Consider the following 26389-nt stretch of genomic DNA (forward strand, 5'->3'; position numbering starts at 1 on the left):
ATCACATTTCCAGGGAACTTAGACAACAATGAGTACACTAAGAGAGACTTACATAGATCTAATCTACATGGGAAGTAGAAAGTCTAAAAAGACAAGATCTCTTGAGTGACTTGGGAACATGGGTACTTCAGGGGAGGGTTACCCACCCATCATAGTCTGAGAACATCTACTTGCTAAGGACTCTGTTATGTGCATGGTCTGTTTGGCCTGGGATGTGGCCTCCAATATGTGGCCTCATCTCCTGTGTCTCTGTTCCACTCGCGGTGCCTCCAGAAACTCAAACCTGAAGAAGCCCCTGGCAAGGCAGACTTGTGGTTTCTGACCTGGATGGTACTACAGGCTTTAGGGACCTTGCTACTTCAAAGTGGAATGAGCTCTTCGACAATTATTTTTCTCTCTCCAACAAGTTTCCTTACTCCTGTAAAAAGTGTTACTGAATGTAGCTTGATCAGGTTTCTCCACTCTCATCTCTTAGCCTCAGCACTTCACCCTTTTCTCTTGATGTCATTCGTATATTCTTTGAGACAAGTAGTCCTGCTCCCCAACATATAGTTCTTAGGGTACTTCATGACCTGACCTATGTACTTGCCTTCCATCTTCATGCCCCCATTACTGTCTAGCTTTATATGAAGCTAACACAAGCTAAAGTAGTTTGGGAGGAGGGAGTCTCAGTTAAGAATTTGTCTCCACATGACTAGGCTTTAGGAAAGCTTGTAGAATATATCTTTTAAATTAGTGATTGATAGGGGAGAGCCCAGCCCATTGTGGGCGGTGATCCCTAGGCTGGTGATCCTGGGTCCTATAAGTGGGCTGTACAAGCCATGTGGAGAAAGTCAGTAAATAGCACTTCTTCATGCCTTTGGCATCAGTGCTGCCCCAGGTTCTTGCACTGACGATCACAGACTAAGTGGAGGGTGAGTGAATTCTGCCACCAAGATACTGGACTCATTAAGGAAATGGAGTGACCTGGCATAGACTCTTATATAGCTAGCTCCCTAATCCCAACATTCTCTGACAACAGTACAAGGTTTTGATATAGCAATGCCTTGGCCCGCGGGTAAATCAACAGAGACAGGGAAGGGGAGTGAGAATGGGATGGGACAAGAGACACAAGAGACGGAGACAAGACAGGATTCTGATCAAGTCTCATTTATTCAAGAGAATAATCCAGGTAAATATAGGGTAAGGGAAAGGAGGAAATTCTTCTTGTGTATATGGGTAACTAAACAACTTACTAGGCAACCTAACCAAGGTCTAATGGTCAGACGGAAAGTCCCTAACTGCAACATGCAGAAGTCAGAATGTTCAGAACACGGGAACAATGGAGAAATAACTCCCAGCAGAGTTTGTATTTGACAGATCAGAACAGCAGAAGCCAAAGCACAACAGGGTGGCGAAACTGATCCAGGGAGCAGTAAGTATCCCCCAGATCCTCCATTTTATTTTTATTAATTTTAAAATGCCAAAAGTCACTTGAGGGGGCTGTGCCTGTCTAAAGCTGCAGGGGAGGAGGGAACTCCTGTAGTCCCGTCCTTACCTGTCATAGGAAGACAGAACTGCTTTTGGTTCTGTTCCTGTCTTAAGTGGTAATTTACATGTTTAATATAGGTATACATCCTCCCATTGCCCGTCTTTGGCTATATGGCCCATCACACCAAGTTTAAAAACAATTATCTGGTTACCTCATGTGTGCATGAGCTCACCAGCTAAACATTGTCATATACATCACTGTCGGCTATTTCCAATTTATGATAATGAACCTGTATAGTTTACATTTTTCCTGTATAGTTTACATGTGAGTTGCCTCATACACCTGTCATTTTATAAATGCCATCAACTTAAAAGAAACGATCCTTTTTTTTTCCTAGCGAAAGGAAAATTAGTAAGCCAAGAAGGATGCTAACAAGGGAAGAAGATGGGGACATGTTGCTAATGCCTCCATGGCACTCATAAGGAGGGCAAAATAAAGCTTTTAGTAGATCTTTGGGTGTTTGCCAAATCAATGAAAGAAATAAAAGAAAGCAAAAGTATCCAGAAGCAAAGCACTTCCCTAAACTATACTTGGTGAAGTGTGACGAACTGAGTTCAAAGGCCACTTCCTTATCCAGGGTACAGATTCTGACAGAATGTTTGAGAAATGGGAGGAGAAAGTTTGCTTTCATCTATGGTTGATTTGCCAAGCAACTGTTTCCCAGCTTCGTCTCATCTGTCCCAGGAAGAGCCTGCATTCTAAGCCAATTCTGTGTCCCCAGAACTGCCTCCTTTCCCATTTTTATTTGAACCTAAAAGATGTTTTAACCATAAAATATGTAATTTTTTTGCATTTGGCCATAATCAAGAATAAAAGAAGCATAAGAATGATTACAATAAGAATACCTCTGGAGGTATGGAGAATACTTTGTAAAAATCCCTTTGGGTCTAATCCTGTCAATTTGTTAGCAAAAATTTGTGCAATGGTGGAGGCATCTGAATCAGGAAATGATTTAGCAAAAGTATATCCTATGTTATCATGCAAGTGATCAATTAGAGATGGAGCAAAGACATTGCCCAAAGATAAGCTTGAATAACCTTCCATTCATGTAAAGAATCATTATAAGCCAAATCAGTAATGCAAAAAGCTGATCTAATGGGAGCTCACCAAGGCCAGCTGGACTGGGTCTGAAAAAGCATGGGATCAAACCAGACTCTCTGAACATGGCGGACAATGAGGGGCTGACTGAGAAGACAAGGACAATGGCACTGGGTTTTGATCCTACTTCATGTACTGGCTTTGTGGGAGCCTAGTCTGTTTGGTTGTGCACCATCCTGGACCTGGATGGAGTGGGGAGGACCTTGGACTTCCCACAGGGCAGGGAACCCTGACTGCTCTTTGGACTGGAGAGGGAGGGGGAGGGGAGTGGGGGGAGGATGAGGGAAATGGGAGGTAGGGAGGAGGCAGAAATTTTTTAATAATAAAAAAAAATAATAATAAATATAAAAGTGGTTGAATTCCAATCACAATGCAAAGTAATCTGTTCTTGTAAAGATATTTATTTCCCAACCATCCCACAGTTTGCTTAAGTACATCAATCTCTGTCTGAAGTCGAGCATCTATTTGAGCTTGCTGTATCCAGAGTTCATGAGAATCTTTATGCCATTGCTCTACAAAATGTTTTGTCTGCAAGGATGTATGTAAAGCAATACCAGCCACAGAAGCAGTGGCAACAACAGCAATAAAGTTAAGAATTACAGCCATTACTATAACTAACATGTGCTTTGCTCTTTTCGATACCTTACTGAAGAATTCTACAACAATATGATCTAGAGGATTTTGAGCCCAAGAATGACCCAAGTTTATAGGCAGCCAAATATGTGTACACTGCTGTAATATCATAAGTGATTGCATATGAGGATTAAATTTAACAGAGGAATTAATAAATTAATACAATTGACAATCATAACAATTAATTCCAATTGTAAAATTAATTCTTCCAACTAAAAATACATATGGTAGTGGCACATAAGCAGTAACATTAATACTTTTAGACAAGGTAAATCTAAGTAGAAGCAGATACTGCTATTCTAATAAATGAGCCATTAAAAAGATGAACAGGTTTTAAGGCAGCTACAATCTTCCAAATATGCATCTGAATTGCAGTAGGGGCTGTGAGTAAGGCAATGCGATTATCACTGATTTCTCCATCTCCCCATGCCAGAAGACGGCTTCCAGTTATCGTTTCATTCTTGGCTCGATTTATTCTGACCCCAAGCTGGCGGCGGTGGTGAAGATCGATGTTGTCGAGGTCGCTTCCATGAATATAATTGTACCATGGCCAATATTGGAATATCTTCTTTGGGAGCCATAAGCGTCATTCACCCTGCAGAGACACAAGACCCTTTCCCTTCCACGACTAGTAATGCAGGCTGTCATTCAGCATCTATGGCAATTTTTCTGGAAGTTCAACATTTGGAGTATAAGCAAAAATATTTCTCTACTCTGGTTATGATATCCCCTTGGGGCAAATTTAAGAAACTTGATATGAATTAAGGTAAAGTTGCCCTACTTCTTCCAAAAATCTCACATTAATTCCATACCAAAATCTTCCTTTTTAAAATTTTTTAATTTGCTGTTGGGCTTTAAAGTATGATTCCTTTGCCAAAATGGAATTTTATATTGAACATGAAGGTGATTAGCATTAGTATGTAAATGTCCATGTTCCTCTTGAACAAAGGAAAAAGCTACCAATATTCCCCTCCAGCATTTCCAAATTTTCAAATGTCAGATCTCCAGACAAATTTGTATGTGATCATAGGTTATATTCTATTTAAAAATAATTTTTGAATATTCTCTTTAACTATTTTTAATTTTGTCTGAGCTTCTTTGATAAGAAACTGATTTGTTCATATTCAAAGCATTTTAAATCTTTTAAATTTTTATTTCCCTTTTGCAAATTATAACAAGTGGTGGCCATAGTTTCAGCAGCCAATTACAGTTTTCTACTTTTAAATAAAATATCTTTTCATAACTTCCTATAACTATTAATATTTCCTAAACCGATAGCATAACTCATTACAACCCTCATTAGTATTTTTATATGCCTGGCATTTTAAGGTTTCTTCTCCAATTACAATTTTTTTCTATTGTTTGTTTTATTCTAGCTAGGAATTCAATATAAGTCTTATTAGATTTTTGGATAACTTTAATATAAGAACCAAAATTTTCTCCTCTGGGGCAAAGACACCCCCATGCTTCCATGCTTATTTTTCTCACAGTTATTCATGCATTTCAACTGGGGGATTAGCCTGCTGATTAGGGTCATCATGAGCTCCACTTGCCTGTTAACATAAGAAAAAAAATTAATGCTGGCTGCATTAATTTGAGCCTTCTCAACACAAAATTTAAAAACTCATATTTGCCTTTGCAAATATTTAGACTACTTTTGTCTATTTTGTCTAACTTATCTTTTAGTATTATTTTCTCCTATCCCAGTAACATTGGCAATTACAAAATCCTAATGCCTCTAAAGCAAAAATTTATTAATTCTAGTTTTAAAAAGGCAGTTCTTGTGTATATGGGTAACTAAACAACTTACTAGGCAACAAGTTTTTCTTGTGTATATGGATAACTAAGCAGCTTACTAGGCAACCTAACCAAGGTCTAATGGTCAGACAGAAAGTCCCTAACTGCAACATGCAGGAAAGTCAGAATGTTCAGAACACAGAAACAATGGAGCAATAACTTCTTGCAGAGTTGGTATTTGACAGATCAGAACAGCAGAAGCCAAACACAACAGGGTGACGAAACTGATCCAGGGAGCAGTAAGTCTCCCACATAGCGATTCTTTATCGAGGTTAAGGTCTGTTATCAAGTGAACTGGAGGCCCAGACTGTCTGTCTCTGTCTCCATTTCTGTTTCCCATGTCCTCAATGTTTTTAATTTCATGGAGTCTCTGGATATGCAGTACTCACTAGGGCAATTTGGAGAAGTTTTTATCAGTAGTAGCGCCTCCTCCTTTGCTTCCTCTTCTTTTTTATGATGACAACATCTTCATCTGAAGATTTAGGTGGGGCTAGGAATAGCACATTGAGCACTAGGGACAGAGGAGGAACAGGTTCAAAACAGGGAAGGAGTTGTGACACAAAGCTCTGCGACATTGTTGGGTATTTCTTGCAGGGATCAAGTTAATCACACTAGGTGAGTGACTGCTACCACACATGCCACCTTCCATGCTGTCGAGATTGTTTGTCGAGATTGTTTTCGACTGGCTTCTGTTTATAAGTTTTGAATGTTCCCACTGGGTCTCCTCTCACATCAGAAGCAATGCTTTGCTTGCTAACTGTCTTGTGCTTAGCAACCCTGTTCTCACTCTCTTCAGCTCCCTTGTTTTCCTCAGCTAGGCAAGAACAACACCTTCACACAAGGAAAGGTGTTGTCCATATGACCTATTGAGACTCAACTATGTCTTACCAGACGTACTTTGCAATGGAGAAAGACCCTCCCCCTACTGCAGGGGTTTTGTAGAAGACATCTGGGGAATCTAGTACCCTTTGACTCATACTCTAGACCAGCAGAGGCAGGTGACAACTACACTCAACAGACAGCTCAGAGGACAGAACACATAGTCAGACCTGGCAAGGTGATCTGATGAAACAGGACATGAAAGTGAGGTTCAAACACAGAGATGATAACCCAGAGAGGACACAGGAGAGAAAATAAAAACGGCCATGCACTTTAAATCCTGGGAACTTATGCATACATTATGAACTCGGAATGTCTGAAAAGTGTCCCAGATCCATCCTCAAGTACTAGGTCAGAAGCTCCAAGATAGGTATCAATGTGTCCTTTGAGTCATTTACCCTAAATGTCAGTCTAGTGTGAGGAGCACAGGCTGGAAATGGGCTTACATACATCCTTCCCTCTATCCCCATACCCAATGACCTTACCCACATGACAGAGTAGACCTAAAATGCAATGCAGTTACATACCAGGATTTTCAGTGCTAGATTCCTTTCTGAGCTCCCACTGCTGTACTTCAAAAGCATCTGGAGAAAAGAAACAGAGTGGCTCACTCGCTTTTGCCTACAGAAGACACATCATAGTATATCACACCAGATCGGCATCAGCTTTCCACTGGTTCGCTGACATCTTAGGTTACAGAAGGTGCAGTGAGGCCAGCCTACTCACTCTGCCACCCACCCATACCGTGCCCTCTATATAAAAAACTAAATAGAAACATGGAGGTACTGCTACAACTCCCACAAAACAGTCAGAAGAGGATTGGCTTCTGCATTATTGGGCCCACACTACAAGAACTTTGTACTCAGGCCCATGTCATTGACTATAGAGAGTTGTGCTCCACTGACAGTTCCTTCTATCATAACTAACCAGTCAAAATTCACCATCAAAACCAGATGTCCACTTTTTTTCCCAGAACACATCAGAATACACACAATTTCCAAGGAGAGCTACTAATTACAGCCAAAGGCTAGGAGCTTTGACAGCAACAGAGGCAAGAAGGATGGGTGTTCTGGTAAAGACCATACTTTTTATTTTTAAGTTTATTTCATTTGTATTGCTGGCATATGAATGAATGTCTGTATACCACATGAATGCAGTGCCAGCCAAGACCAGAAGTGGGCATCAGATACCCTGGAACTGAGTTACAGATGGTTGTGAGTAGCTTTATGTGTGTTGAGACTCAAATCTGGTCCTCTAGTCAGTGTTCTTAATCAAAGAGCCTTCTTTCCCACACCCCCAGATCATCTTAATTGACAGGGGGTTTGGTGTGCTTTGCTCCTACTCCCTTTTTGAACCTTTATGCCTGGAAGGAAAAGTATACAAATCTCCATCTCCATGATAACTTTCCCATTCCTCAGCTAGCCAACCTGAATGCTTGATCCTCTCCTGTCGATTTCAACTGGGTATGCTGTTACTTACCAGGGAAACTTTCTTTACTATCAAGGTTCTGCTGATCTTCTATATCGGTATCTCCCACTTGGGCTACGTCTGCAAGAACATGAGGACAGAGTGTACCAGGGGAAGCCACACTGGATCACACAAAATTAACCCCAGTTCTACTTGATATTTTCCATGGAGTCTCTATCACAGAATTATTTCCTCTCATTTAACCTTCAACTCCCCTTTCCAACAAGAATTCTGAGTAAGGTTTCTCAGGAATGAAACACCAAGGTATTTCCTGAACAAGGGAGGGATTTCAGATACTTACAGCTTTCTACCATGGTGGAAACCATCTGCAATTATAGAAAAGAAAGTACTGTCAGAATCAGGCTTTTTTGTATACTCCACAATGGTCTGGCTTTCTCTGGATGGTTTAGAGAACAAAGGGCATATAGCTCCACTGGTGCTGCAAACGACCCCAGCAGAGATGGAGCAGGCCTTTCCTGTCCTGTATTTCCAATTCCACTAACATTGCAAGCACACAGTCCTTACTAGAATAGGGAATGTCATTTCTGCAGGAACTGCTTTTATGGTTCAATTTAATGGAAGTGATGATGTCAAGGACATCAAAGAGCTGGACACCCACTGGCAGGAAAACCACCTGAACTCCACAAAGGAAACTGTCTTTCAAAGAATAACAAACACAGAACCCAAACAGAGCTGTATTTCTATAGGAGACACACAAAGGTGCTCTTACGGTATGTCTGGATTCTGGAAGAGGTATGCCATCTGGAAAGTCTAGGAGAAAACAGAGTAACTGTGAAGATATCAGTAACTAATAATCATAGAACACTCAGGGAGCATTTTCAATGTGCACATGAGTGTATGGAGACAGCTTGGGGTGCTGCTGGGCCATCCTCTAGTCTCCAGTGTAGAAGGATGTTCCGGGGGGGGGGGGGAAGAACAAAATGAGACCTAGAATCCTTGATCCTCATTTAAACAATATAAAATAAATTCAGCGGATTCACACTTTGTGGTATCTACTTATAATCCCAGAATTCAGGAGGTAGAGGAGGGAGGATCAGGGTTCAAGGTCAGCTTCAACCATATAATGAGATAGAGGTCAGCCTGGGATAAATATGTTCCTGTTTCAGAGTAAAAAATATACTAAGACAGCATAATTTCTAACTGTATTTTCACATGAATGACTTCAAGCATGTCTGGAAACAGCATAATTTAAGTATGTGTAGTTGATAGGACATGGAGGTAACCTTCCATGGATGGGCAGCATCTCTGATCCACATAATAAACGCTCAGCCATTCTGATGATGCTCTCAGATTCTTTTAGATGAATTTAAGGCTCAACCATGGAAGCAAGAGCATTGGATTACCCATATGGATTCATGTCTTTAGTTTCTGCATACATTTTTGAGTCAGGGATTCTTCATTTTTTTTTCTAAATCAAGGATTATAACAACCGCCAGCACAAATATCATGAAGACCAGATGAGCTAATAAAATATAAAGTTCATTTAAAGTGTGTGTGGGAGTATGAACGATATCCCCCATAAACAATCACCCCATACAGAATCACATCCTCTTAGAATCACAAGATACTGAAGAATATGAAACACTAGCATCCTTTATGTACACAGCCTCACAGAAAATCTATGCAGAAACTTGGCTGTAAAAACACCTTTTTTTTTGACAAAACCTTTAGGTCTATTTTTCTATCACTTTAAAAAATATCAATTCAAATTACCACTCCTTCCCCTCCTCCTTCTCCCTCCACACACCCTCCCACCCCTCCCCCTCCAATCCTAAGAGAGGACAAAGCACCCTGCCCTCAGTGGAATACTGAAAGGCAGATTGCTCCAATACTGAGGGGACCTCAAAACATCTTTTAAAAAACCATGTTGGCCATTTGCAACAAGTTGGATGGCCTTTCAAAGAGAAGACAGCGACAGTAAGGGACACCATACCTAACTTAGCATTTACATTTTTGCTCACCAAAAAGTGAAATAATACTCACAACTTTGATAGTCTTCCCAGGCTCCCTGCAATTACAAAAACAAAGACATTATAATATCAACATCATGTGATATATAGGCTCATGTCTTTAATTTTCTGCCTCAGTATTGAAAAGGCATGGTGAATTACGGGGCTAGCAAGAAATCTGGCACTAGAGAAAATCCCAGGAGTCCACAAAGATGACCCCAGCTAAGATTCTAAGCAATAGAGGAGAGGGTGCCTGAACTGGCCTTGCTGTAGTCAGATAAATGTCACCATAGAACCTTCATCCAGCAACTGATGGAAACAGAGGCAAAGACCTGCAGCAGAGCACTGGGCTGAGCTCCCAAAGTCCAGTTGAAGAGTGGGAGGAGCAATAATATGAGCAAAGAGGTGAAGACTATGATGGGGACGCCCACTGGAACAGTCTACCTAAGCTAATGGGCGCTCACCAACTCCAGCCAGACAGGGAAGGAACCAGCACAGGACCAAACTAGTCCTTCTGAATGTGGGTGACAGCTGTATGGCTGGGGCAGACTGCAGGGCCACTGGCAGTGGCCCAGGATTTATCCCTACTCTTGTCCTGGCTTTTTGAGAACCCATTCTCTCTGGATGGATTCCTTGCTCAACCTAGATATAGTAGGGAGGGCCTTGGTTCTTCTCAAAGCAATGTGCCTTACCCTCTCTGAGGAATAGATGGGGAGTGGAGCAGAAGGGAAGGTGGAGGGAATGAGAGCAGGGGAGGGAGTGGGAACTGGGATTGGTATGTAAAATGAAAAAAGATAGTTCATTTTCTTTTTAGAAAAATAAATTAAATTAAATTATAAAAGAAAGAAAAAAAAAGGCTGGCGATCACTGCCAACATTGATGACTGGCAAAATAAAGATAAGATTTATCTGTGACAAACCCGTGATCATTTTCTGAATGATGTATTTCTAACTCCCTTTCAGTCACCAGCCACAAAATAGTAAACCCAAGGAAGAAGCATTGTCTCCCAGAGGGACAGGTAATAGCATCTATTCTGTACTCTGACTGTGGCATTCACAAATGCTTTTTCTCATAAGGTGTCTACTGGCAAGGGACTGCTCTACTATTCCAGAAAACAGAACATAGTATGTATAACACATACTATCATATTTTAATAGCCAAAATAAAATGAAATAGAAAACTCAGAACATAAATAAATAAATGAAATGAAATAGAAAACAGCAACATTTCTATTTCAGTCATAGAAAGGTCACCTTACCTCATTATAATGGTCAAATTCTTCCTCTCTAAAAAAAATCTGTTTAATATCCGGGACATTGCTCAAGCCTAGGAAGACAGAGTGACTGTTAATCACTTGTGCTGTGGACCATGTACTCCTTAGATAACACTGTTTAGTTTACACAGCAGGCTTATATGTATGGCTGTGCTCTAAAGACTAGACTGAGTGGCTTTTGGAGCATCCTCATTGGAAGCACTGAGTCAACAAGGAGCAGGGAAAAAATGGAAAACGGAACATTGGCACTGTGCTGATGGAAACAGAAGACAATAGGATAGGCTTCCAATGGTGCAAGTCTCCCATTACTATCAGTCATTTGAAGACCAGAGAGACAGTCTTCGCAAACCAAGAAAAATGTGAATTTTAATTTATGCTAAGTGGCATGTAGTACACACTCTCAAGGATAATCTCAAAGGGACCAGATAATCCAGGGTACCCGAATGAATATGGTTTATGGAGTGTGATTGGTTAACATAAGAAAATAAAGAAAAATAATAATGTCTCCCCTCTGCGGCACATCAGGATACTTCAGAATGCTGGAAACGAAGCAAGGCTCACAGCAATCCAGGAGCTGATTCAAAGAACTATGTAGCATTTTAACCTCTAGGGGCATCATGCTCAACTCCCTAGTTTGGTGCATGAACTCCAAAGGGGCAGTCACATACTGGGGACAGAAAAACCTTAAAGGCTGTTGTGATGGAGTAGGACTGGAGTGGGGTTCCTGCACAGCTTCTCTCTGGAGTACATACTATTTTTAGAATAACTAATAGAGCTATGTAATTTCTGTTCTTGGAGTAGAAAAGCATATTCCCAAGTCATCTGCTGAAAGCACTGAAGCACTGATAGACCATGTGTTTTCTGGTGGTTTCTTGTGGTAATAGGCATATGTTGGGGCAAACATTCCATAAAACGAAATCACAATAAATTATCAATCATGGAGATGATTTACATACTTCCTACATTCTTTTGGTAATCTAAGATCCACACTCATGGAGCACAGTGTACACACACACATGGTTCTGAGTACAACCAAGGCATGAGGCTTTATCTCTCTTCCCACTGACATTGAAGCTCTGTTCATACAGGAAGGTAAAACTAAGAATTCTATATTCTCAAGTGTATGGAAGCTACCTCCCACAGACCAATAGAATCTCATGACAAAGATTAGGATACTGGTTGGTTTTATGTAATTAAAACTCATAATAATTAATTCACTATTACACAAAACCTCCTGGTCTGGAAACACATGAGAAAGATAATAATCATCACAAACAATTCATTCACAAAGTCACGAAAGAAACTAAAGATTTAACACACACAGGGGCAATAATCAATTTCAAGGTGGACAAAACCATTCATTTTATAGCAATGTCTGATAAATAAAAAAAACATGAGGTATATTTGAAACCATGAAATATGGCCACATGTAGAAATATGCTACTAAAACTCAAAGTTTTTAACTGGTAGCTTTAAAGGGACATTATCATAATATCCATCCTGTCTTAGGATAAAACTTGAGATTTAGGTACTAGTTTGGAGAACCTGTAGAGTCCAGGAGACTAGAAAGGGAACATTAATTGGTAGGGAGGAGTAAGAAAAGTATTAAGGGCGAGCGAGGTAGAACACAGGTGATTACAAAGGGGGAAAGAGGACTAATGGGAGGGAGGTCTGAGTGGGGAAAGGGCTAGGAAGAGGGGAAGCACTAGGGATGTTTGAAAAGGCTAAATGGAAATTATAAGATTAAATATATACACATATTTTCATACAAAAGTGTATACTTGGAATTACTCCATACAGGGAATTATCCCAGAAGCCATGTCTTGCCATATAAACACTTGAGTGCTAGGGCCTGGAAAGATGGCTCAGAGGTAAAGAACACTTGTTGCTTTTACAGAGGACCTGGTTTTGATTCCCAGAATCCACATGGTGGCTCATCATCATCTGTAACTTTAGTTCCAGAGAATCTGACATGTCCTCTGACCTCTAAGAGCACCAGGTACTCATGTGGTGTACTAACATAAATACACGTAGGCAAAACATTCATATACATAAGACAAAATAAGGCTAAATTATTTTTGAAAAGCCCAGTGTCTGAGTACATATGTGGCATGTGGTTCATTCATGCCTTTGTGTGAACACCTGCATCTGTTCATTTTCATGGGGGCTACAACAGGGTATCCACTACCGTGCTGTGTAGTATTCTTTGCCTGCCTTCTTCCCTTCAGCCAGGATCTCTCACTGAAGCTAAAGCTAGGCTAGCAAACATCACATAACAGCTGTACTCTTGTCTCTATGGCAGACATTGCTTTGGTTACAGGTACACACACATATTCCTGCTCTTTTATGTGCGTCCTATAGATTCAGATGCAAGTCTCACTGCTTGCACTCCAAGCATTTGTCTATCAAGACATTATCTACATACTGCACAATGATGCCATATTTTTCTTGTGCACTACATATGCTGGGTGTGTGTAAATAAGGAAATATTTTGATTTTTTGATATTTTGTATATTGTTGAAGAAGTGAGCCACTTGTTCATCCCGACCACCCAGCTATCTTAGACCTGAAATAATCACACAGAAACTGTATTACTTAAATCACTGTTTGGCCCATTAGCTCTAAATTCTTATTGGCTAGCTCCTACATCTTAATTTAATCTATCCCCATTAATCTGTGCATCACTACGAGGTCATGGCCTACCAGCAAAGTTTTAGCACATCTATTTCATGGCATCTCTCTGACTCCACCCTTCCTTCTCCCAGCATTCAGTCTAGCTTTCCCCACCTACCTAACTTCTGCCCTGCTATAGGTCCAAAGCAGTTTCTTTATTCATTAATGGTGATCACAGCACATAGAGGGGACTCCCACATCATCTCATACATTTTATAGAATTATAAAAATGAATCATCACTTATTTATTTATTTTATAAATGTTTCTAAACACTATAATATTTCTAGGACACACAATAGAGTTTTGAGGGTTTTTTGGATTTTTTTTTGTTTTTCTTTATTTTCTGCTTTTGATTTTGAGGCAGGTGCCAGGGAAATCCAAGATGCCATGTGCTGCTCTGCACAGAGATCAGGGTCGAATGACACTCAGGAAACAGGAGAAAGACAAGGAAAAGATATGGGTAAGAGCTGTTAATGAGAAGGAAGAATGCAGAGTGTCAGAGTGAAGGTAGAATCCTGGGTCTCCATGAAGTACACTGCTTAGAAGCCCCTGAGTTTTCAGTGAAGACAAAAGACATAAAACTTACAAGCTATGGTCTATAAAAAGTGGTCCAAAGCCAGCAGGACAATGAAAATGCAGGAGTAGATATATTTGTGATGAGCTAAGGCCTTGCACCTACTGGACACTTGGAGGAAATGGACTTCTTATCCCAAGAGTGAAACATACACGTATGCTCAGCATAGAGGAGAGCTACAGACAATGTCCAGAAGGTCCCAGGGGAAATCATGTTCCCAAGCTCTACTATATGGGTAGGAGTTCATGGGAACTCCCAAGCCCTCTGATCTTATAGATTGAACCCAGCATGCATTAAAGGCCCAAAGCTGGTTCTTCCTCACCCACTAGGCCAGTGGCTACAAGACATATGCAGCTCTCTAATCTCCATTGACTCAGTCATCTTGCACACCAACCAGATAGTTCAAATGAGCTAAACTTTTATGTTTGACACTTACTTCCCAAGACCAAGGTCAGACTAAAAAGCCTTTCTTTAGCTATGTCATCCTCTGGGTATCCTTTAAAACAGGTCTAAGCATTGAAGAGAGAACCATGAAGATGTAATTCAAGCTCTAGAGGAAGAGGATCAGTTTCTCCTGCATCACCGAGCCAACACTATGAAACCTTCATATCCAGGCTCATATGTATACATACATGTGAGAGAATTGACCTAAGCAGAGAGGTGGGCTCTACCGCAGGTTATCACATGACCATTAACAAAGGCCACTGTGATGATTTGTCTCAATCATTAATTTAATGAGATCCAGATCCTCAGGGCACATCCGTGGGGCATTTCATTGACTAGGAGAGCTGAGATGGGATGACCCACCAACTCTGGGGAGTCATCATCCCCTTGACTGGGATCCTGGACAGTAAAAATAGAGAAAGTGAGCTGTGCAATACCATTAACTTTTCACTGCTTTCTGATTTTGGTTACAATGTGTGATGCCCTGCACTCATGAACTAAATTCTCAAGCTACAAGGTAAAATAAACCTTCTCAAAGAATTTTGGATAAGAGAGTAGAAAAATAATTTAGGCACCATTGCCATGGAGAGGTGCTGCTTTTCCTTATGCCCCTGAAAGAGGAAAAGCACAGAAACCTCCCATTTTCCTTGTAATTACAGATCTTTTTCCCACTGTCTCACATTCCCAAGCACAGGGCATGACAAGATCACTGCTGGGACCCTTCCCATCGAAGTTCAAGAAAGGCTGTTATGTGATTCAAATTTCATCTGTCCTTTGGGGACTCTTCAGATCTAGTCCATCTGCATCACCCACATGTCGGTAAGTGATAGAGTGTGATGCACCTGTTCGTGCCCACATCAGGTGAAGCCACACTAACTTATATATGTGTCTCAGCTTTCTTCTAATTCATGTATTCAGTGAGAGCCACAGTGACTTTAAATACATTTTTAAAATTCTACGGTTGTATTTCTATTGGTGAAATAGATACATTAACATTTCTCACATATTAAAAGTTGTGCTAAGTCTGTTCAAAGTTTTACATATGGTACAGGGGATAACTGATTACTACATATAATGGAAGCAAAGCTTCCATTATGTGTTGTACCTTTTCTTTGTGCTTCTGGAGTTCTTACAAAAGTATTCTCTACAACTGGAGGTTCCTGCACATTCCGAGAAGTGACAGGTGTCTTCTTCCAAAATCTTTTGAATAGCGAAGAAACTGAGAATGTATTCACAACAGGGAGTCTTGTTAGCTTTATAGCAGGAAAACAGAAAACTAACCATAGCTACGTGTTTGTACATATGATCTAATTTTCTCTTTCCAACTAGTCATCAGAGTCAGAATGTTGTTTCAGGATGTTTTGTGATTAAGCAGTACACAGACACTATAGGTAATGTCTACATTTATGTGGCCGTGGCAATCCATAAAGAGCAGCAAGACTGAACACCTTATAGGGGGGTGTGGTTCCTGATGGAAGCCACATCCTTCTGAGAACTGCATGAATACACGGTTGTTCATATAATTCCTCTTTTTTCCATGTTTTTCTCCAAACACTGGAAGTTTCAGAAGGACTTCCCATGAGACTTTCTAGTCTAAAAGAGAACTACAAAGGGTAAGCCATAAGGAAAGGCACATGTACAGGAGAAATGCTCTAATGATGTTTGTTAAATACCAGACGAGCTAGAGTGTAATGACTGAATTCAGAGCAGCTCATTGGATCCAGGATGGGGAGCATGGTTGCTGTTGATTTTAATTCTTTATTTACCCATGGCACTTAACCGCTCATGGAGAACATATGGCATTGCCTTAGATGAGCTGAGAAGTAAAGAACTATGTGCATCCCTTCCTTTTCACCTTTAGGCGTCATATTACTTACAGTCCTGGCACTGTGACAGAAGCAGCCTGAGAAAGATCTTCTCTATCTTTCAATCCCTGACTCAAAATTCCAAAAGAAGTAAAGGGTACTAGCTTAGTACAAATATGTGACCTTTCTCCTGCATCTTCAACCTGTCACATCTCCTTTAGTGACTAATTTTGATTGCCAGGAAACCACACTCAGAGATTATAGATAATTGCATATTCCTTAGAAATACTCAGACTCTAAATCATTCTAAACCACATTATCGCATGATGGTTTGACAAAAAGGAAACTTCCCTTAAACTGACCAAACCTTGATGTCCTTGATTTGACCATGTAAGAAAAGCAGTCTGGCATTTGGGTGATCACATGGCTTTCTGGATGACAATCATCCTTAGCCACTATATAGACAACTGAGATAAAGTGCACATAGAAGGGCAGAGTCTATATTAGCACTACATGCACACCATATCTGCTCTGCTCTGATCCATCAAAGTCCAGTTTCTACACACTGTTCTTCATCCACAGGTCCTACAGGGCAACTGAGTCAAATTCACTCCCTGCATATTCTATTTTAACTACTGGAAATACCTTAAATGGAAGATTAGGCTGAAAACCTCTATGTATAAAAGGATGAGTCTGAATTTATGATTCTCCTCACTCCAGCTCTGAACAATTAGGTTTACAGAAGTGTGCCAACATGGACACACATAATACAGTTGTTTGGATCAAATCCAGGGCTTTGTACATGCAAAGAACACACTAAAAAGTGCTTCCAGAGATCTATATCTAGAAAGACTGATGACCTAGCTCTATACTTTGGGCTATAATTCTCCAGAGAGCTGCACAAAGAAACAAATATCACATATCTGTATGGTGAGATTTGAACACTTTTTTTTGAGGGTGAAATGTGTATCTTGCTTTTTGAATTGACAACTTTGTCACTGGAAAGTGAATTGTGTAATAGGAATAACTGTCTTGGTGAAAAGTCTATTTAGACACTGCCTGGTGCACAAAATGCCAAAATAACTAAAGTCATCAGAGCCGAATGCAAACATATGGGTATGACTGGTTACTTAGGGCATTTCATTCTCCCCCCTTGAACTCCTAATTTTCACTTCTAATAAGAGTCTTATATCATCACATTGGTGTACCATAGAAAAAGACAAACAGCATTTAGATAATTCTTATCTAAAATGTGTCTTGAGAAAGAGATTCTATAATACATACTCCAGCTGAACTTTTTACACTTGACCTGTAATTGAAAGGAAAGAAAATACTATGAGGTTCAGGTCATAGAGTCTGTTTACACAGCACTTTGGTTCACTGTGACACAGCATGGTATAAAGCAGGATAGGAAAAAAGGCATAAGAAGACTGTATTAATATAATATCTGGTGATGTCACAGAAAACCAGGGTTATGTACTTTGTAACAAAAACTAATACATTGCACACTTATGCTCACTCAAATAGTGAGCCGAACACTCTTCTTTTTGGCCTTCACTGAGGGTTCCCTAGCTACATCACAACATGACAGATCAACTACCAACCTGCTTTGGGAGATTAATTCATTCTATGAGGGGCCTCTGATTATTTTTCATGACTATACATATTTTAAATGGATTATACCCTCGATATTCAAATATTGGATGCCTGAAGCTTCCCACCACATAGACATTTAGGGAACAAGTCAAATCCCATCTAGACAACAGGCTGGAGAAACAAATAGGAGAGGACCCTTAAGGAGAAATATTCATTTTTATAGATAATATGCCTGTTAACTTCTGAATAAATATTACACACATTTGTTCAGAGAGGAACCCTTTTTCTCCAGAAGAAAAGTCCCCCACACAGAGACTATGATAGTAGATGTCCGAAGATTTGTCTGGACCGGGCAGACACAATTTCACTTTCTCCCCTTCCCAAGCTAACTCATTAATATCCATGATGCCCTGGTCAATTTTGTTGTTTAATTGGGTATCCACTGAAACATGAGATCACTAAAGTAACCTTTCTATCTCAGAGAAAAGAAAAGTTGTCTTACTTTCACCATGGTTCCTGGGCCATCTGGTGTAACAGTGGTGTCAGCACGGTCAGGTAACTCTAGGGGTACAGAAAGTGACTGTCAGCTCATGGTACTGCTTACTACTTATGCAACAACATTCCTGCTTGATGTGGGTAAAGGTGCATGAACGTAGTACATGTGACCAGACCTAATGAACAGGATGGTTAGGCAGCTTCTGAACTGCCTTCCTTTCAAAGGAAATTAAAGAAGAGAAAGACATAAAGAGATACTGGTAACAACTGCTGCATTTCCAAATAGTTGAACCTAAAGCAACAGAAAGAAATATATCTGATTGATGATTCAATATACATCTTCACACGTATTCTCTTTGGAGGGTTCACTGGTGTACCTCAATTTGCATGTGGAGGTCAGAGAACAGATTGTGCGATCCCAAACTGTACATGTACAAGTTAACCCCTAAATTAAGACTAAGGGAGCATTTTCATAGAGGAGTAGAAAGACTGTAAGAACCAGAGGGACAGGACATATGCTGCTAGTATCTTCTAGATGTGGCAGGGTTGATATAGCCCATGAAATCTCAATACAGTTTCCCAATTAGGGCTTGCATCATGACAGCCCCGATATGCCACCCTAGACCAAGAGCTATAGGCAATCAGTGGTTGTGAAGAGAGGGAGAATCAATTTTCTCCCAGGGTGAGCTCCCTCATAAGTTATCTAACCCCAAATTAACAGCACTAAGCACACAAGAACATACATAGGTATACATAAGAGCAACATTAAACGGGATCATCTGCTTATGTAACTGTAACAGTTACCATAAAAGAAATCATATATTTGAAAGGTGGGCATGGAATGAGTTGGACTGGGGAGAGGATATGAAAGAATGATATAAACACAGTAGTCACATAAAATTCTCAAAGAATTAAAAGTGTAAATTAAAACAACCCAGTTCTTTCACTTTTATTTTCCTTCAATCAAGGTCTCTCATTGAAGCTAGACCCAGACTGACAGCCATCAAGACTCAGAACACTCTTTTCTCTGCCCCGGATATGCTGGGGTTATGGGTATGTACAGAACTACCTGGCTTTTTATGTGCACTGGAGACTCAAAACAGGGTATTTATGTGTATATACAAGTCTTATCATCCTCTGAGCCATCTGTACACCTTGTGTTTAACTTTGCCTCTGTTTTTTACAACTTTTCAAACTTTTCTAATTTCTTAAAGAATTAAAGAAAGATACAATTTTGGTAAATTGTAATAATTTCATCATTTTTGGTGTATATTTTACAGAAGAACATTGCAAAACAGATAATCTACATGTGTTTTTATGTGTTTATGAACATACAATTTTCTGGTCTTCATATCAATTCTGCTTTGTGAAGTATATGTCTGTAAGCCTTTTAACTCATCAAAATTCCTAAATAATGATTATAAGTTGTGCAGTTTTGGAAAGGTAAAGGCCAAGGACACAAGACTTCTCTTAGAGAAGGTACAAAGGGTAGACAGTTCTTAGAAGGTGATGCCTTTCGATGCATAAAGAAGGCCTGTGAACATGAGGCTGCCTCTAGTATATAGATGCAGATAAGGTCAAGACAGGGTCACTGTAGGGAACAAATATTACATTAATTGGTGTCACAGCTTCAGGTTTTTGGACCAAATTGATGATCATATGTCAGTGATTTCACTGCTCTTTGTCACTCTAAGATTTCGACAAATTTGTTCTGATTTGTGTGTGTGTCTGTGTCTATGTGCGTGCAACTTTATGTGCTTTTAATGGGGAACCTCAGCCAATCACATTCTGCTTAGGGTGTGTCCCCCTGGGGCCACACAAACAAATAAAAGATCGAAGTGCATTTGCCACCTCCTCTTTGCCCACTGCATTCTAGAATCGCTGGAACCTTGGTTTTGTAAGTTTTTCTTTCTGCTGTTTATTAAAGATATATCTTTTATATTAAGCTAGTCTGGTTAATTTTTAACTACCGATCGACCTCGCCCCTTCATGCTTTCACTTAGCTGGGTTTTGTTTTGTTTTGTTTTGTTTTTTAACTGCGTCTTGTATCATTCTGCTTATGTGACTGCTCCTGGCTGCCTTTGGTTAACTCCTCCATCTTTTACATGTTCAAGTGTCTTAGCTGTTCACGACAAGTCTTTCACCTCTGCCCATCAGGGAAAGGAATGAGCCAGATGACCCACAAAAATCCTACTGTCATTCTGGGAAGGCAGTCCATGAGAAGTGTTCTGTTCTGTCCTCTTCTCTCCTAATGGTCTTGTGATTCTGATGAGTTTAGCAAGAGAAAGAGAGAAAATTATGGAATATAAAATATTCCTCTTTAGAGGCCATCATAGAGTTCCGATGAACTCTCTTTAATAGAGCAGAAACTGGTAATGCAATCAAAACAGGGAGTCATTTCAGTCTCGTGGCAGAAAAACAGAGGAAACTGACAATGGTGAGTGTTTGTACATTTGATAAGATTGCTTGTTTCCAGGGATAGTGAGACTGTGCTTCAGGAGGATCACTGAATGCAATGAATAATCAGGCAAGCATTTGCATGGACATGACTGGTAAAGACTAAATTTATGTGACAATACAGAAGAAAGAGTCACATGACTGAACATATTGTGTTAGTGTGGTGCCTTCTTAGAGCCACATTGGCACAATGACACTCGTGCAATGCCTCCATTCACCAGTTGCTTAGTAGGACACTAAGAAATTCTTAAGGACTACCCATGAGACTCACTAGGCTAAATCAGATCTTTGTAATGTATACTGTAGGGAAGAGCACCGCTATTGCACAAGTGCCCTGTGATGTCTGTGAGATGCCAGGAGACCTCAGCTACACAGGAGTAGCTCAATTCAGAGCAAATGTTGCATTTACTCCAGAACACCAGGAATGACTGTTTACTTTTCATTCTTGGACTACCCTGTATATAATACATCTCAGGGACAATGTGTGATATTGCCTAATGGGGCAGTAAGAAGCTGTGAAAACTTGTGACTTTTCACACAAGGGAACAGTAACAGCTGCGTTCCTGTGTCAGTGACCACCCACTGATACAAACAGCTGAAGGGAGCCATGCTCTACCCTGTCACCCCTGCCTCAAAGTGGGAGTTTCCTCCAAAAGAAGCTGCAGCATTCCTGGCTTAGTAAATAGAGCCTCCACTGTCACCTTCAACCTGCCACCTGCCTCTCAGGGATTCAATCTGGAGATCAGGGAACAAAACTGGGAGGGTACCAATGCTGGCAGATGTCCCATGATGACTCAGACTCCAATCAATCTAAACCAAGTTGTCAGTAAAGGTTGGGTATAGCATGGTGGCCCAGAAATATAAGCCTGTTCCACCTTGACTAATGATCAGAGAGTTTGAGCTTATTTTTGCTCTTTCAAATTGTTGATAACAGGTGTGGCCACAAACAAGCAATCCTGACCTAGAGTGTGGTTAATTAGTATTTTGAGTATAGAAATGGACCCCCTCCATCTTTCTATTCCTGCTCCTTCAAAGGAGATTGGCAGGAGGTTCCAGGTAGTAGCTGCCTGCAGGATACTTGGTCTATTCTTTATATCATCTTAATGAAGTCTGTTGCCTTCCTCCTTCCCTTTTGGAGTGAAGTAAACAGGCATGTGGAAAATAAATGCTGGGCAGTTAAGTAATCACTGAATGTCCCTGCCAATGACGTTCTGTGTTTCTGCCTATTATTTCTCTTACATCTCTGTGCCTTTTGTTTAATTTTAATTCTCATGCTTCTACCATGGAACATGTGGATTTCATCAAGACTGGATTTTGACAGACAGTTGGGAGAAAAGGAAATTCTTTTAATCTGGTTAAACTTGGATAAGCCCTCAACAGGAAGAGACTGGAAAAGCAGCATAGTGTCATTGTGGGTAACAAAACCCCTGAAACTGTGTGGACAGCTGAACTGAGTCTAGCTAAGAAAATGGTAGCCTACACTAGCGCTACCATCTGTCTCTCTGTCTCTCTCTCTCTCTCTCTCTCTCTCTCTCTCTCTCTCTCTCTCTCTCTCTCTGCAAGATGCAGCTGTTCACCCATTCCTCATGAAAATTATTTTTCTACAAAATCTTCTTCCATACACAGACCCAATAGGGGCAACTGTAAAGTCCTACTCCCCATCTTTTGTTTGTTTCTTTTTCCCTTTTTCAGAGAAAAGGTCTCTAGTTCACCGTGGTCTGAATATAACTATGTAGAAATGGATGATTTTGAACTTAGAATTCTCTTGTCAGCACCTTTGAAGGAGGTTTATAGAGCTATACAGCCACAGCACATCTTTTACATAATGGTGGAGCAAACCCAAGGCCTTAGAAATGGTAGTTATGTAATGAACCAGCTGAACCACATGCTTTTATGTTGCTTTTTGCGGGGAGGGGTTGTGTGTTTGTTGTGCCTTTTCACTGATTATATATTGATTTTCTTTTTTAATTTGCCTGTTTCTTTTCTAAAGAGGGAGATAAAGCAGGTGGATGGGTGGTGAGGTGGGAAGAATCTTGGAGGAAGTGCAGCAGGGGAAACCAAGAACAGAATATATTGTATAAGTTTTCAAGAAAAAAAGAAAATATTCAAAAACAAGCCTTGAAGAAAGAGTAATATTCTGGGAAATACTGCCTTCAAATGTCAAAGTACACTTCCACTGGTCATTGCTTACCACTGTGCCACTGAAAGAGGAAACTCACACATCCCTCCCACTTTCCTTGTCCTTACTGATATCTTTCCCACCCCCTTCTCCTCCAAACAAAGTGTGTAACATGGAAACTTCTGGGACCCTTGATCATTGGATCAAACCAGGAATGCTGTCATATAATTTGAATTTCACCCTCAGTCATGAGACACTGGACATTTATCAGGTCTGTGAGAAACATCAGATCTAATCCACCTGCATCACCCATGGTGAGAGAAAGTATTAGAGAGTTGGTTTACACATTCCTATCTGTACCAGGTAAAACCATATGGATTTATATGATTAGTCTCAGCTTGGTTCATGCTATTGAAAGAGAACCCAAGGTGATATTAAATATTTTTAAATTTTGTGGTTGAACTTACATTGAAGACTTTGATATATTAGTATTATCCTACATAGGAGAAATAGTCTAAGCTTCTCAAACCACTATACACAATTGGACAGAGTTATGGAATTCCCACAGTACCTTCCATTTTCATTTGCGCCATTTCTGCAGAATGAGCGTTCGCATCCTGATTAGCAGTAGCTTGTTTATCATAAAATTCTCTTAAGACTTCAGGAACTGGGAATTTATAACAGGGAGTCATGTTAGTCTCATGACAAAAAAATAGAGAAAACTAACAATTGTGTGTGTATACATTGATCTGATTACTTGTCTTTAGGTACAGTCATCAGAGTAAGAATGGAGCTTCAGAAGGTTCACTGAATGCAGTTTATAATCAGGTAAGCATTACATGGACAGTGTAGGCAAAGTTTACATTTATGTAAATGTGATAACAGAGAATACTGGAAAGAGCCGTGTACACCAAAAGCCTAAGTGAGAAACACCCACCCCATTTCTTCATTCAGTGTCTCTCTCTCTCATTCTCAGAATCGCTGACCTGATTAGAAGCATTTGGCTTTTCTACCCTTCATGCTTGTGAATGTCTGTAGGCAGATGAAGAACAATGCCTGGGCCCTCTGTGGTCCCAGGCATGATCTTGATCTCTGCAGTTTTGACCTATTGAAGGTAGATGCTGGGATGCTGGAACTTAGGGATTACCAAGTTCTGGGGCTACAAAGTGTCTCTTGGTTGGCATGGAGAGCCTCATCACTTACCTCTGTGCCCTGATTTATTCTTTAGAGTAGCACACAAACAATAAATGTGCCATATGTGATGGGCTTTGAACACATATACTGTAGGTAAAGTATGTATCCTAATTTGTTAATTCATCGGTTTGTCACTGGAGGTTTGACTTGGTAATTTGGATAGCTATCTTGGGGAAAAACATATTTAGACAGAGCCTGGTACACAACATTCTAAACAAGCTAAAGAGATCATAACTGAATCCAGTGATGGTAGACAACCCCAGTTTGTTAGTTTTGTTTTGTTTTTAAGTTGGGGTACTATTTTTTTAAAAAAAAACAACAACAAAAATCTAAGTTCTTTCCTATTGGGGGCTTATATCACAGTGGTGCATTAGACACAAGGATACCTAGTATTTATACATTTCTAAAATGTCTCTTAAGAAGAAAATTTCATAATACATACTGCATCTGAGTTTTCTACACCCCACCTGAAATTTAAAAGAAAGAAAACAGTATGAGACACAGGTCATGCTGAATTCTGTTTTCAGGGATCTTTGGAACACATGTCAGCATGGTATGATGCCAATCAAAAATGAGCAAGAGTCCTATGTATTCATATGTTATGTGACAATGTCATAGAAGAACTGGTACTCTATAATTTGTGACAATTGCCACTTTTGCCAAAAAGAAAGAAAGACAATCTGTTTCGTCACTGCTGAATGTTTTCTAAGCCACACTATATCTTTATAACCTGACTGTGAGATAATTCCTCCTACAATCAGGCCTCAAATATTTGCACTAATCCTCATGCCTAATAAAATTTCATATCTACTACAACATAAGGGGCTAAAGTAACTTTTTATATTAGAGAAAAAAAAGGCCATCTTACCTTCACCATTGGTGAAAGTGCAGTGTCAGCATTTTTATGTACCACTGAAAGGAAGGAAAGTAATTTGTCAACACATTGTCATTACTCTAGGAATCTTTGTTTGGTATGTATAGAAAATTATGTAGCTAGCATGTGTGACTTGCTCTTAATTTTTTTTCCAATCCTATCCTCCTCTGTTTCTGTTCAGAAAGAGGAAGGCCTCTCAAGGGTGTCAACAAAACATGGAATATAAAGTTTTAGATAAGACTAAGCTACTTTCCTTATATTTAGGCTGGGCAAGGCAATCCAGAATGAAGAATTGGGTCTTAAGAGCCAGCCAAAGTGTTTGCTTTCTGCTCATTCCAGAACTGAGGATTATATTTCTGGAAAACCAATTATGGAAAAGATAAGAATTGAGGAGAAAGGAGGAACACAACTTTTGGTTTTCTAGATGATGGGAATCTAAATCAATGTGGAAGAATCTCTTTTATTGTGTGAGAAGTAAAAAAAATCATTCAAACACACACTACATTTACACTGGTTGTAGGAAACCATGGAGTTTCTCTGTGTTTAGGTGGAGTTTAGAGGAACTCTTCAGGGGTCTGGTTTTCTCTTTTCACCATGTGAATTCTGGGATTCAACTGCAGTTAGATCAGCAAGCTTGACTGAAAAGCCATTATGCATTGATCCAACCTATCTTAGAAAATAAAATAAGCTTCATGATGAAATGACGGAATACTGCCACTTCCTGTTTTGAAGCAAGGAACAATTGACACGTCCTGAGGCACCTGCCTCAAGCCTATTTCAGCCTTCATCAATTCACTTATGTTGATTCAGAAAGTGTCATTAATTATGATCCATATTAAAGTATCCATTTTACTCGGTAAATTTTACTAGGATGAGCATACATGTCTAAGAAAAATTTTGCCCATGTTGTATGTACATTATTCTCTAAAATATAGCATATCATGTAACATATTGTTATACTGTACTGAGTATTACCAGTATTCTATATGGTTTTAAGGAACATGGAAAATGTCTACATGTTATAGTCCTGTAAGATACAGTGCAATACAAGGGCTTGGTTAGTTGCAGATATTGGTACTCAGGAGTCTGGGAAAACTTCTAAGGAATTACTGAGATAATTGAACATAACAACACAACTCTGCAAGTCATGGTCAAAGAAGTAAAGAAAGTATGGCATCGCTTTCCAAATTCACATTATTCAAAAATTTATCCAAAGTATAATGTGAAAGAACCAATCATAAACTTCAAATTTTAAGTTCAATGTTGAGATAGCAGAGCAATCTGAGAAACAATCATTTTGGGTATCACTGACAGCAATAATATTATCATGTATCAAGTACAAACATTTATGGAAGTACCATACAAAAAAAGAACAAAATTAACATATGTCTCAAATTTAAAGGTAACAGTGGACCAAAGTCAGAATAAGAAAATATATCCTTTTCAATTGGCGTAGTATTGTCACCCCATCACACAGTATACAGTATCAACACCACCTGCCTTCCCCTC

General features: G+C 39.8%; 1 protein-coding gene and 1 long non-coding RNA gene across 8 annotated transcripts in view; one reads left to right on the forward strand and one right to left on the reverse strand.

Moving 5' to 3' along the window:
- The first annotated feature begins 1192 nt into the window (after positions 1-1192).
- LOC146894624 (uncharacterized) overlaps positions 1193-26389 on the forward strand; it is a 55606-nt gene continuing 30409 nt past the window's right edge. The window contains exons 1-4 of one of the 2 annotated variants that reach the window (XR_015737688.1): positions 1193-1414; positions 15030-15159; positions 19205-19289; positions 23580-23640. This is a non-coding gene — a long non-coding RNA (uncharacterized LOC146894624). The remainder of the gene's footprint in view (positions 1415-15029; positions 15160-19204; positions 19290-23579; positions 23641-26389) is intronic. The other variant, XR_015001828.2, reaches the window with a different exon arrangement.
- The window catches only part of LOC125407675 (uncharacterized), a 108828-nt gene continuing 85440 nt past the window's right edge, over positions 3002-26389 (reverse strand). For 5 of the 6 annotated variants that reach the window (XM_087905460.1, XM_087905461.1, XM_087905463.1 and 2 more), the window contains 14 exons: positions 24875-24918; positions 24449-24473; positions 23384-23479; positions 18244-18302; positions 17430-17454; positions 15446-15559; positions 10634-10701; positions 9410-9434; positions 8136-8176; positions 7707-7731; positions 7418-7486; positions 6466-6522; positions 5449-5570; positions 3002-4815 (listed from right to left, as the gene is read on the reverse strand). In XM_087905460.1, the coding sequence (XP_087761586.1) occupies positions 5473-5570; positions 6466-6522; positions 7418-7486; positions 7707-7731; positions 8136-8176; positions 9410-9434; positions 10634-10701; positions 15446-15559; positions 17430-17454; positions 18244-18302; positions 23384-23479; positions 24449-24473; positions 24875-24918 (746 nt within the window). In that variant the 3' untranslated portion in view covers positions 3002-4815; positions 5449-5472. The remainder of the gene's footprint in view (positions 4816-5448; positions 5571-6465; positions 6523-7417; positions 7487-7706; positions 7732-8135; positions 8177-9409; positions 9435-10633; positions 10702-15445; positions 15560-17429; positions 17455-18243; positions 18303-23383; positions 23480-24448; positions 24474-24874; positions 24919-26389) is intronic. The other variant, XM_085689515.2, reaches the window with a different exon arrangement.

The sequence above is a fragment of the Myodes glareolus genome, chromosome 4 (genome assembly GCF_982192425.1).
Source record: "Myodes glareolus chromosome 4, mMyoGla1.1, whole genome shotgun sequence".
Taxonomy (NCBI): domain Eukaryota; kingdom Metazoa; phylum Chordata; class Mammalia; order Rodentia; family Cricetidae; genus Myodes; species Myodes glareolus.